This window comes from Mustela nigripes, chromosome 15 (assembly GCF_022355385.1).
Source record: "Mustela nigripes isolate SB6536 chromosome 15, MUSNIG.SB6536, whole genome shotgun sequence".
Classification (NCBI taxonomy): domain Eukaryota; kingdom Metazoa; phylum Chordata; class Mammalia; order Carnivora; family Mustelidae; genus Mustela; species Mustela nigripes.
Window position 1 is genome coordinate 72,326,104 of NC_081571.1, and position 13,050 is coordinate 72,339,153.

The 13,050-nt window shown below is 40.6% G+C and overlaps 1 protein-coding gene and 1 long non-coding RNA gene across 3 annotated transcripts in view; one reads left to right on the forward strand and one right to left on the reverse strand.

Annotated features, from left to right (window-relative positions):
• Positions 1-4,221, reverse strand: part of LOC132002910 (uncharacterized) — a 29,401-nt gene extending 25,180 nt beyond the window's left edge. For both annotated transcript variants that reach the window (XR_009400082.1, XR_009400081.1), the window contains exon 1: positions 4,135-4,221. This is a non-coding gene — a long non-coding RNA (uncharacterized LOC132002910). The remainder of the gene's footprint in view (positions 1-4,134) is intronic.
• The window catches only part of IPO5 (importin 5), a 42,520-nt gene continuing 33,459 nt past the window's right edge, over positions 3,990-13,050 (forward strand). Inside the window, exons 1-3 of the mRNA XM_059378176.1 lie at positions 3,990-4,188; positions 9,834-9,914; positions 12,525-12,717. Coding sequence (XP_059234159.1) covers positions 4,099-4,188; positions 9,834-9,914; positions 12,525-12,717 — 364 coding nt within the window. The 5' untranslated portion in view covers positions 3,990-4,098. The remainder of the gene's footprint in view (positions 4,189-9,833; positions 9,915-12,524; positions 12,718-13,050) is intronic.

Below are 13,050 nucleotides of genomic sequence, written 5' to 3' on the forward strand. Positions count from 1 at the left end.
GTTTCACTCGCCCCTGATCGGCATGCTCTGACTGCAGTAGACTGGGGGCTTGAAAGTCTTGATAAAAAGAAGCTGAGGAAATGTAAACAGTTCAGCATTTTATTTTCAGTAAACAGCTTTTCTCAACAGTTCTCATCTCTTTTGCTGGCTCTTATCTAAGCAACAAAGAGCATCAATATTAGAAAGAGTTAGAAATCTTATTTATCAGCCCAATGCCTACTAACTATCCTTAATCCACCAATGTACAACTTTATTCTGCATAATTGGGAGGAGACTAATAGAAAATATACAATACAATTTCTATACACACAAGTGTGATGCATACATCTATATCACATGCAGCTTTAACAGTAATTACTTGTCTAAGGTCTATTTCGTATTTAACCCTAAAATCCATCTAATTAAGAATAGCTGATAATTACTGAGTACTATGCAGACACCATGCCATGAGCATTTACAAATATTATCCTAACTTCTACAATACCCCTATGAAGAAGTGTCATTCCCCTTTTACAAATGAGAAAAAAAGCCAACTTTTTTTCATTGTAACATGTTAACTATTAATACAAACACCTGTAAAGAATACCATCATCTCACATTTGTATACAGTTATAATATTCTCGATTATATTATTTAAAACGACTCTCATAAGTTATGATAGGGAGAGCACACGTGCTTACAACTACCAGGATAAGTAGGTGAGGTTCTTTGGGGGTCCTGGGGCAACTTTTAAAAATTTACAGATTGCTCATTTGGGAGAATCTTATTTTATTTACACTCAGCATCCAATAAACCAGAAATGACAGACAAGACCAGATTCTACTCCAGCTGAGAGAAGCTTTCACAGGGTTTTTAAAAGCCTAACTTCTCCAGCCATTCCCATCAATACGAAAACCCATAAAACCAAGAACAGTACCTGACGAAGATACTGATACAAAGATACTGATGCTGTCTCGTTAAGTAGTCTTTCCTCCTGCATTATGATAACTAGGTCATGACCAGATTGTGCAGTACCTTCTGAGGAACATCAAAAATGCCTAATTACCAGAGCAGTGGGTGGCTCAATCAGTTAAGCGTAGACTCTTGATTTTGGCTCAGGTCATGACCTCAGGTTTCTGAGATCGAGCCCCAAGCCCCAAGTGGGGCTCTGCGCTTAGCAGGGAGTCTGCTTGAAGATTCTCTCCCTCTGCCCTACTTCCCCTCCCCCATCTCTAAAATAAATAAACCTTAAAAAACACTAAACTAAAGTACCTGGATTTCATGTCACAGTTGAGAGAAACTTCAAGTCTTCCATTTTCCCAACCTTACCCATTTTCACAAGCGGTTATAAATGCACTGAGCAAATATTTCTCCAGAATTTGACAGAGGTAAGTCAGGTCTAATAAGCCGAAGTGAAAGTCGTCAGGGGCTGGCTGTTCAGAACTAACTGGCCCAAAGCAATGACAGCTAATCAGAGTGAGCAAAACTTAGTTTTCCACTCCTCCATTTCATTTCCAATTATCACTTAATGTCAGAACTGTTGTGATTAATATCATATCTTAACTGCCATTATTATTCCATTTTATAGATAAGAAATCGAGACCTAGAGACATTAAGTGCTCACTCAAGTTCCCATAAGTAGTAAGAGACCAAATTCACTCCACTCAAGTTCAAGGTTCTTTACCTTCCACCATCTAATCTCCTTGGGAAATAAACCTATATTCCTGCAGGCTGCAAGTATACAGTATTTGAGCTACTCTCTTATGGTGAGATAATGCTCATAAAACAAACAGGACTCTTTCCATGGGAAATGGGTTTCTAAGTGCAATAAATTCCCAGAAGGCTGAGCATTAGGAACTCTCCTAACTGGCCAGCCTGATGTTGGAAATGCTTTTTCTACTTTGGAGGCTTCCTGGACACGAGAACTAGTCTCAGTTATCAGGATGGCTGATTTCCACCTCTAGTTTACAGGAATTTCTCCCATTTGGGGATCTCTTTATTCATTACCCTTAAAAAATCTCCTTCCCTTTTGATTGGATACTTACAATATTAAAATAAGGCTAGGCTGACATTTCATATTGTAGCAGTTGTTAATTTGTTCTATTTGTAAACTGAAATAAGATTATGCTTTGCCTTACCAATAAACGAGCTTCCTATCTTGACATATCTGTAGACTTGCGTTGGAATTTCTCTTATTTAATAATTATTAAACAAATATATGTAATCTACAGGGTCATTGCCAATAAAAACACATACCACAGATGTTAAAAAGTAACTGGAGTTGAGGCCATACCCTAAACAAGCCTCATCTTCCTTCACTGGTAACCTAGTCATAAAATGGTTTTGGCAAATAACTTCCAAAATCTTAATAATCTTGGGTGAGGAAAAAACCTCCTCACAATCCAGACATGATCACCGCTGACCTAAATAAATAAATATCAAGTAAACAACAACAACAACAGAACTACCCCCAAATTAATTTACATAATGATCTATGTTTAAAGAAATAATGTGTCGTAAGAACAAATGGTCACATCTAAGAAACATCAATTCTACAAAGATAGGTCTGCAGCCCTCTTGTAGAAAACTCATCACTGACACAGCTAAAACTTTCTGAGGGAGTTTTCTCCACCAATGGATTAGAATGCTTTAAGAGATCTTGGCTGGCAATCACAATTGAATAGCGATCCCGGGCCTCCGCCCAGAGATTCTGGACTCACTGGCCTGGATTCTAATATACAGCTAAGGCTTAAAATCATTCACTTAAAAGCAAATTTTTAAAGTAGACTTCCAGAGAGCTGAACTTCAGGACATCTATAGGAAATTAAATTCCCTATGGTCTGCCAGAAGTTTAGTACTCTCCATCTCACCCAGTGTGGAACCTTGTCCCTAACAGTGTCCTTTTGAGGCAAAGATAAATTATTATTTTCTCTACTACTACCCTTAGCTCAAAACACTGGACTCGGTAGGGGCTCAAGAGAAGTACCCTTTGATTTGAACACTTTCTCCGATTTGGGCAGCTCCAGCTGTAAAGGAAGATTGAGTGTATTGTCTATGCCATTGAAATCAGGTCTTGGGGCCCCTCAGCACCGCGCTGAGCCAATAAACATTTAGATCAACCCTGCAAGCCAGTGTTGCTTTAGGAAGGGGTTCTCTCTCTCCACTTCTCCCCATCATTGGAAGAACGGTACCCCGAAACAAGGAATGAGAGGGAACAGTCTCGGATCCTGGGTGGGGAGGGGGTGGAGGCATGTGTGCTACGTGGACAACTCAGGGCGACCCTGGGCTGGGGAGGGGAGGGGAGCCCGGCGGGAGAGTCTAAGCGCTGAGTGACTCCTCTCCCGGACAAGCCGAAGGTGTGAGTCACTGGTGAGCGCGGCGGGAGAGAGGGGCGGCCTGAGTCACAGTCCTGGGGGGATGTCGGAGGGTCTGACAGATGGAGGAGTCTGGGACCCCGGGGGTGGAATATAAGTGGGAAGTGGGTTTCTAAGGGGCCCACTCCCTGGGGAGTGGGGGTTTCGGGTCCAAGGGACCTAGGGGGCTGGAGCTGGGGGGCACTCCTCGGGCCGCCGGGAGGGGCTAGCGGGCGGCAGAGGAGGAGGCCGGGCAGCCCGCGGCGCCGAAATCTCCCGCGCTCCGGAGCTAGCCCCACCTCCCCAGCCGGACCTCACGCCCCTCGGCGCGGCGCTGCCAGCCAGCCAGCCCGCCCCTCCCGCCACCCTCCCGACGTCACCCTAGGCCTCAGCTGGCCGGCAGAGTCCCCGCCCCACCTCGTCCGCGACCAGCCCGGCTGCCCGCCGCGAGTCGCCAGTGACGGCACTGCAGGGTGCGTGGCCAATCGGCTCGGCCCCGGAGGAGGCGGCCTCGGCCCCGCCTCCCGCGCCCAGAGCCAATGAGAGGCCGGCGCTGGGGGCCGCGGCGGGGTGAGGGGTCGCGAGGCCCCGCCCCATCCTCCCCTTTCCCCTATGCCCGGCCCTTTCCCGCCCGGCCCCCCCAGCCCCGCGCCGCCGCTGGTGCAGGTCCCCGCGCTGGGCCCGCCCCCACCCCTCCCGCCGGCCCGCCAGCGCGCCTCACGGCTCCTGTCTCCCCTCCCTCCTTCTCTCTCACACGCCTAGCGCAATGGCGGCGGCCGCGGCGGAGCAGCAACAGTTCTACCTGCTCCTGGGAAACCTGCTCAGCCCCGACAATGTGGTCCGGAAACAGGCAGAGGTAACCGAGCTCGCCCGCGCCCCCGTCTCCGCGCCCGGGCCGGCGCGCCGCCCTTTCCCCGCCGCCGCCGCCCCGCCGGGCCTCGGCAGCTCAGCCGTGGCGGCGCAGGCCGGGCCGGGCGGCGGCCGCGCAGCCCACGTGTGAGGCAGCCCGCGGCTCCCGGCCGTGCCCCCGGGCCCTTCCGGCCCTTGTCGCCGCGGCGCCGGGCGCCAGTTAGCAGCACCCCGCCACCCCTCGCACACACGTGCGGCGGCTCCTGACACGCTGCCCCCGCCCAGATGGGGAAGCCGGGCGGCGGGGAGGGACGTGGGGTGTGGGGCGGGCCCCCAGGCTTCCCCTTGCCTCTTTCCCGCTTTCTCCCGGTGGGAGGCTCCGCCGCCCTTCGGTCCTCGGTCTCCGCCTAACCTAGCCCTCCCGGTGCCCCAAACCCCGGCTGCTCCCTGTCCCATCACCCTTCTTTCTCTCCCGTCCTCTCCTTCTTCGGTACCGTCTTTCCCTCCCCCATCCCCTCCTTTTGAAATGTGTGTCTTCTCTTGCCTTTCCACTTACTTCCATGTAGTCCTCTTTCTCTTGCCTCGTTCTCAACATCGGAAGCTGGGTTACCCTCCTCCCCACCCCCATAACGCCCCCCAATTCTGGGAAGTTTCCTTTAGGGTTTCTTCCTAAGCACCTTCCACCTTTATTCTTCCTTTGGACACATTTTCTTTGATCTCTAGAGATTTGTGGTCTCTTAACATAACTGCGATGCCCTGGGACTTCCGTTGTTTAAGTGGGCCAGTGCCCCCGAATGTTTAAGTCTTTAATTTCATTTAATTTAACCTGAATCAATCTCTCTCTCTCTCTCTCTCTCTTTTTTCTTTAAAACTACCTCTGGCTCCTGGCCTCCAAATTGGGGAGCTGTGGATACAAGAGACAGTATCTTCAGATGTATCTGCAAGTTCCTTTAGCAAGTAGCAGCAAGACACACTTAGTTCAGTGTAAGGGTGAACTGAGGCTGTCAATGTCCAGAACTCGATGTATACGTGAGACACTAAAAGGGAAGGGCAGAAGCTTTCTAGATTCTTTTAAGTGCATCATAAGAACCTGTCTTCAAATTTTATTTTATGTAGAATTCTCTACCTCCAGGAGATTAAAGATTATTATAGATTTAGTGAAGGGTGTAGAGCTAGATATTTTTACAGAGCAGAAATTAATTTTACATGTAGCTAATGAAATTGGGGGACAAGTCCTCTTGTCCTCCTGAGTTTTACAGATGTCTTTAGAATCACAGTGTTGTTAATATTTACTTTGATTAGGATATGCTGGCTAACCTTTGTGGTTTTATCATATGTGAAGTAAATACACAGGAAGGTCAGTTCTGTATGAAAAAGCACTTTAAACAGTTATTAACGTTAGTCTAATGATTTTTGATTCATGTATTATAATGTGATACGTGTTCAGGGTAAAAATTTAAATAGCACAAATCGTTTTTTATCCCATTCCCCAGAGATAACTACTTTTAAGTGTCTTGTGAGTAGTCCTTGAAAATATCCTTACTAGTGCAAATGTATGCATTCATTTTTACACGAATGGGCCTATCATACACATACTGTTGTGCAACTTGGATTTTTCACTCAACATATTTCACATTGCCACATAAAAGATTCTGTTAAAGCAGCTACATAGTTTTCCATCATATGAGTGAATTATTCAGCCAACCCTCCTATGAATGGACATTAGATTCCCAGTGTCGTCTTAAAAATAGGAATACATATCTTTTCAGTCTTTGCTGATTTACTTGTGGAATACTTAAAAGTAGCGTTTGTCCTTGGAACTAATGTGCATTGATTAGTTGCATCAATTTGCACTCCTATCAGAGGGATGTGATGATCCTATAAAACCATTTTAATGCATTCTGCTAACTCTGGAGGTAATTTTTCACCAAAATAAGTTCTTAATCCTAACCCATAATGGAAATTGCCATGTGTTACAAAGCAGAACAGCATTGTAATTAGTAAGCGAGTTTAATTCTCCCTCTTCCCTCCAGTTGCTTAAGTCTCTATTGTCAAGCCTAGTGGGGAATCTCTCTTCTATTGAACTTAATACCAGTGTCTGGTTCAGCTTGAATTCCAATTGGTGCCTGTTGTAAATCTTTTATCACTTCCATCACTTTGGGGATAGTTAGCAGCATTCAGCACATTTTCTCATAAAGAACAGTTGAAAAGTACAGTTGACCCTTGAACAACTCAGAGGTTCGGACACTGGCTCACATACCCCCAACTCCCCAGAAACTTAACCAATAGCCTCCTGTTGACTAGAAGCCTTACCAGTAACATAAACAGCCAATTAACACATATTTTGAATGTTATACATACTATGTACTACATTTTTACAAGAAGCTAAGCTAGAGAAAAGACAATTATGAGGAAAATCATGAGAAGATACATTTCAGTACTATACTGCATTCATTTAAAAAAGTCCATGTATAAGTGGACCCGTGCAGTTCAAACCCATTTTGTTCAAGGGTCAACTATACTGTTAGTCTCTATTTTTACTTTTTTTAGACTCTATTTTACTTTGTGTATCCTGGAAACATTAATATGTAAATTAGGCATTATAAAGTATAATATTTATTTGACACCCCAAAAAAGATAAATGTTAAAGGGGTAGTTTCCTGGTCTCACATAACACAAAGCTGGACTGGAAGTAGAGCTTCTTAAGAAAGGAAAACATTTGAAAAATAAATTAGCTGCATATAATATTTTCATACCTCTTTTTTTGCCTTATGAAATGAGCTGTTTATAAGTAATCAAACTAAATTGAGTATTACAGTCTGATATAGCAAATACAGGAATTTTTTTTTTTTTAACTAAAGAATTGGCAAACAGTCAGTAGATATCTTTGTAATTTACTCAGTCAAAATAAAAATACTTAGTTGACACAAATACCAAACTGTTGAGTAAGGTGACTTATTTTATATTCAGATGTGAAATCAAGTACAGTAGAAGACTTTTATTGTGATATATTAAAAACATTAAAGGTCTTCAAAACTTTTTTTTTTTTTTCCCCATTTATTTGACAGACAGAGATCACAAGTTGGCAGAGAGGCAGGCAGAGAGAGAGGAAGGGGAGCAGGCTCACTGCTCTCCGCCCGATGCAGGGCTTGATCCCAGAACCCTGGGATCACGACCTGAGCCAAAGGCAGAGACTTTAACCTATTGAGCCACCCAGGCGCCCCTCTCTTTAAAACTTTTGAAAGTTTTTAAAACATCCATTGTATAAACCATTTGGTGGGCTTTATATTTTCTGTTAAATCTTCAAGGATTTTTTTTTCTTTAACTTTACAAAACATGTTTCTGATGCTTGAAGAAAATGATTCTAATGCCCCTAAGTCTCAAAACACAATAACATGAATAAACAATTAAATAAGTAGTTGACAGGTAATACAAAGTTGAATGTCCATGGCATTCATGATGAAACATTTTTATGTGACATAAGCTTAAGTATTTTTTATTAATCATATGCATGGATTTTACATTCTTATTTTCTCCATTGACTTTGTTTTTGATTGATTCTAATACAGAACTTCATTAATGAGATTTTAATTGAAGGAAGACAACATATTAAAAAATGTACTTGATTTTTGAGGAACCAGGGTGTTTACTAGGTAAAAGTTGTACTAGGTGAAACTTGTCCCATGTCCCAGGCTCATGATAAATATTTATGGAATGAGTGAGATAAGTACTTACTAACATTTCTTTTTTGTGGGCAGGAAGGGGGAGGTGAAATCTGCTTTACAGTGTCTGATTGCTCATGGTGAAATCAGATGGAATTGAAATTTTGTTTGCCATGACATTGGCAACATTAACTGAACCTGCTTGGCCTAGGAATATTCTTAGAAAGAATAGTTGTATTTTTATATAGTCTTTATATATATGTTCTTTGTTTTTGCTGCACTCCAGTGTGGTAGGTGCTAGGAATACAAGGAGAAAAAGATACCATCCTTGTTTTGGTGGAACTCAGCCTACTTTGGCTAATAACTTGATTTTAAGGCTGTGTTCTTTTTGCCAGACTATTATCCTTGACCAATGTTACGGTGTAAATGTAATACTATGTCTGGATTGCCACAGAGGAACAGAACAAATGGGGAGAACCCTGTCTCAGGAGTCAGATGCCACTCATACTAAACTCTTCTCCTTTGACTTCTAATTCTTTATGGAATAGAGTTTAGTATTTGACTTATTGTTTATAAGTGTCTATTAAAATTAGCATAGTACAACTGTCAAATCAATAGTCCCAGCTGGGCAAGGTTTTCTGAGAGTGATATCCTAGTAAAGCATTTTTTCCCTGAAACTTGATTTAGACCACTGGAAATTAAAGTGTTAAACATTTATAGCATCTGTAGTGCATGGGGGCTAGGCTAGGTACAAAGACTAAAAAGGCATTTTTATTGTACTGTGAGAGACCATGTTTAAATGGAAAGGCTATAACCGGTCTTTCAGTTGCATTCGTAAAGATTAGGTGAGAAACCTCGAGGCACATAGCCATTTTTGCAATCATCTTATGAATATCTCTACATAAATTACCTCATTTGTGTATACATAAATTCAGACCATCTCCTTAGCTGCAAATGGTTGTCACAGTTCTTAGCGTTGTTGCATTCCTGTGTGCCTATGTACTTGAAAAGAACTTGAGGTTATCAGAAGATAATGAAATCTTTCCCCTGCACGTATTCTTCGGATTGAGATATGTTTGAGAAGTTTGAGAACTGTGTAGCACACTGCATAAATAGAACTGGTTGGTTGGTGGAGTCAGACGGACCCCCAGAAGTGAAACCCAGAAAGAGCGAGCATTCAGTACCAGTACCGCTGGCCTCAGAAAACCAGAGTTCTTTCTAATGCTTATTGTATGTGACCTTTGGCAGGTCATTTCACTTCTGAGCCTTTATTTCCTTATCTGTCACTATCTCAGAGATGCCAAAGAGTACTTAAAAAAAGTTATAATAAGGTAGATGTGGATTCAGGGAGACCCTTTGTTCCCTCCCTTGTCCTTGTCACTTCTGTCCAGAGAAACCAGGTGGGTTATGGGGTGGTGGTTCTCAGAGAGCAGGCAAGGTAAGCGTCTTCTTGGGGAAAACGATTCCAAGTATATTTCAGAGAATGATGTGTTTTCCACAGTAAAAGACTGCTATTGTTGGAATTATACGTGCATGTAAATCTATACTTCAACTTTTATAGAAAATGCATATCTTATATTTTGATCCAGTTTGACGATCATCTTTTGATTGGTGTCAACTTTTTATTGTTAACCAATGTGTTCTCCTTTTACATTATTCACGGAGAAGGAACGAAGTGCCCTAATTCTCAAAACCTAGACTTCTAGATAATTATTAAAATGATATTAAAGAAATTATAATAAAGTCTCCTGGCCATGTTCATTTATTTATGTATATAAGTTTTAGTATAATCTTTGCTTGAAAGAAAAATTAGCATAAAGAATTTGAATGCTTTCTTTCCCTTTCTTGGACTTCCTTCATCTGAGATATCTCTCAGATTGTTAAGTAGTGCTAACTTGGACCTTGCCCATTCTTCACTGCACTTCTTTTCACTCATGTGCTTATGACATTTTTTAACATATTCTAACCTTAAACTTTTTTTTTCCTGTAGGAAACCTATGAGAATATCCCAGGCCAGTCAAAGATCACATTCCTCTTACAAGCCATCAGAAATACAACAGCTGCTGAGGAGGTATACTTGAGTATTTGAGAGTATGACATTCTAACAAAACTAGTTGGGTATTAGATGGTGGTCTGTGGGTAATGAGAACTGTTGTTGACTGCATAGATGTTACCAGAACATTGAACTTAGTATTTGCTAGAAGCTATTTTCCAGTTAGAGTTTTCTTTGAGTACCCTCTATTAAGAATGAAATTTCTTTTTTCTGTGTCAAATGATGTGTTCAGGACACTTTAAGTTAATGGTTTTCAAATAATTACATAAAAATATATTAAATTTAAGTGTATCTGTAGCTGTAGAAAAAAAATTTTCTTCCATGAAACAATTCATTCTAAAGGAGGAAATTAATTCATTTGGTGTTTTAATGTGTTGCCAGATGTTTCTAAGAAAATATGTATTATGTGTCTTAAAAATTTTTATGCTTATAGTCATCTCTAGGTAGTAAAGAGTATGTGCTAAAGATGTTTAGGGACAGAGACACTTTGTTGAATCCTTTTTAAATCACGGTTTTTAGCAAGGACCTTGTTACTCTACCAAATTCAGATTTACTGTTTCTTACTGCTTTCCTATGTTTAGCAGCGGATTTTTTTTTTCCTTTCCAGAAGTAATACTCTTATATATATTAAATGTTAAATGAATATTTTCTTTATTTTGGAAAAGGTATCAAAATACCCCAAGTCTAGAAAACCAATCCCACCTATGAAACATGGGATTGAGAATTTGTAAAGTGAGGAAAGCCCGGCCGGCTCAGTTCATGGAGCATACAACTCTGGATCTTAGGGATCATGAGTTAGAGCCCCACACGGGGCACAGAGATGATTTTTTTTTTTAAGTTAATTTGTATAGTGAAGCTTATTTACTAATATTAAAGCATGAGGGAAATGGAAGTCATACTAAACTTCCACATAGTATTACACCTGACTTCTTATGGTCACTTAGTTTAAATTGGCAGTTTGATGTTCTTTGGTGAAAACAGTATAAAGTGCTCTAGTCTCTAAAAATAGCTGACAGAAGGCACTTCTTCATTTTTATAATAGATTCTTTAATTTAAATATGAAGAACAAATGTAAAGTAACATCTTTAAAAACAGTTGGCTATTTTAATTGTTAAAGATTGAATCAAGTTGGTTGTGAAACTTTTTTTTTTTTTAGGATTTTATTTGAGAGAGAGCGCGCTCAGAGAGAGGGCGTGGATAGGGAAGAGGGGGAGGGGGAGAGGGTGAAGCAGACTCCCCACTGAGCCCAATGTGGGGCTGGGTCCCAGGACCTGAGATCTGATGTCAGCTGAAGGCAGACACGTAACCAACTGAGCCACCCAGGCACCCTCTATGAAACAAATTTTAAAGCCAAGAATAAATACTACTAAAAACTATCGAATTTTATTTTAAAAAACATATATTGAACCCTTTTTAAATCTTGATTTGATTTAGGAATTAGATGATTGTGAACTAGCCTCAGGATCTTGATTGTGGCTTCATAGTTGTCAATGTAAGTGTGAGAACTGCATAAACTTGAACTACTTTTACAAGGATTTTAACCACTTTGAATCCTTTCTAGAGCATTAAAGATTTCTTTAAAAGTTTGTTCTTTGCCAAAAGTAATAAGGTAAAAAGATTCAGTGAAAAATGACTTGAGAAAAAAATTGGCACATTTTATTTGTGTAGCTTAACTCCTTTTTGTTGGTCACCGTCCCAAACTGATTATAGTGATAATGAGTAGTTGCCATCCAGAAATGAAACAAAAGATGAAAAATTGTGTTTTATAGTTTCAATGGCTTGTTGATTTAATATGATAAAATTTTAAAACGGTATTTATCTTCAAATAATGTAAAGGAATATTATACAGAAAATGCCAAACTTAAATATATTTTACAGATTTTTTTTTTTTTTAAGATTTATTTATTTATTTGAACAGACAGAGATTATAAGTAGAGAGGCAGGCAGAGAGAGGAAGGGAAGCAGGCTTCCTGCCGAGCAGGGAGCCCGATGCGGGGCTCTATCCCTGACCCTGGGATCATGACCTAAGCAGAGGCTTTAACCCACTGAGCCACCCAGGCGCCCCAATTTTACAGATTTTTAAATGGGATAAGAATATACACATTGAGATTGATTAGTGCTTTTAGGCACTAGAAACTTACAATGTTTGTTTGCTCGAATGAAGCATAAAGATAAGTGGGTTTGATAGCATGATATCTAAGAGGCTAATGAAAGGGCTGTGATACAGCGAGATAGGCCAGGCTAGGAGTCAGATTAGGTAAACTAGAATGACAGCCAGGTGGAGAAGTAGGTAAGGAGCATCCTAAGGGTATATTAATTTCTTTTTCTTAAAAGAATGTATTAAAAGTAGAAATTAAAGATAGGTTTATCATGGCTAAGAATTTTCCTATTTGTAATCTGTGTTGAGGGATTTTTCCTTAGCTTTGAACAAAAAACAGATTGTGGGTAGCATTTTCTATACAGTAGGCTAATGTGACAAGAGTTTGTGTATTTTCCTAGTTTTTGCTTTTGAAATGAATTGTAAAAATAGAATAGTAAAATACATCAGTGGTGGAGTGAATGTAGTTTGTTGGAAATTTTTTTCTCTCCCAAGACACCCAAGTTATTAACCACATGATCCATTTATAGGCTAGACAAATGGCTGCTGTTCTCCTAAGACGTCTTTTGTCCTCTGCGTTTGATGAAGTCTATCCAACTCTTCCTTCTGATGTTCAGACTGCCATCAAGAGTGAACTACTGATGATTATTCAAATGGAAACCCAGTCTAGCATGAGGAAAAAAATTTGTGATATTGCTGCAGAGCTGGCCAGGAATTTAATAGGTGTGTATGTAGATACATTCATTCTTGTATTCTAGATGAAAATGAGTATAGCCTTCTTTTTTTTCTTTTTCTTTTTTTTTTTTTTCAGTTGAATCTTAAAGGAAGATTCTTAAGTACCTGAGTACGATTTACTCTCTTCGAAATGAGAATGATTATGGATTCTGCATTTAAAGCTAAAAATTACAGATGTTTGTGAAGTACTTGTCTGTTGATCTTCAGAACATCTGTGTGGAGAAAGAATTTTGCAGTTTGCTTAAAAATTGTCAGTTTTATTTCCTCCTTGATCTATAAAGTTTTTTTTTTTTTTTTTTTTTTTTTTTTTTTTTTTTTTTT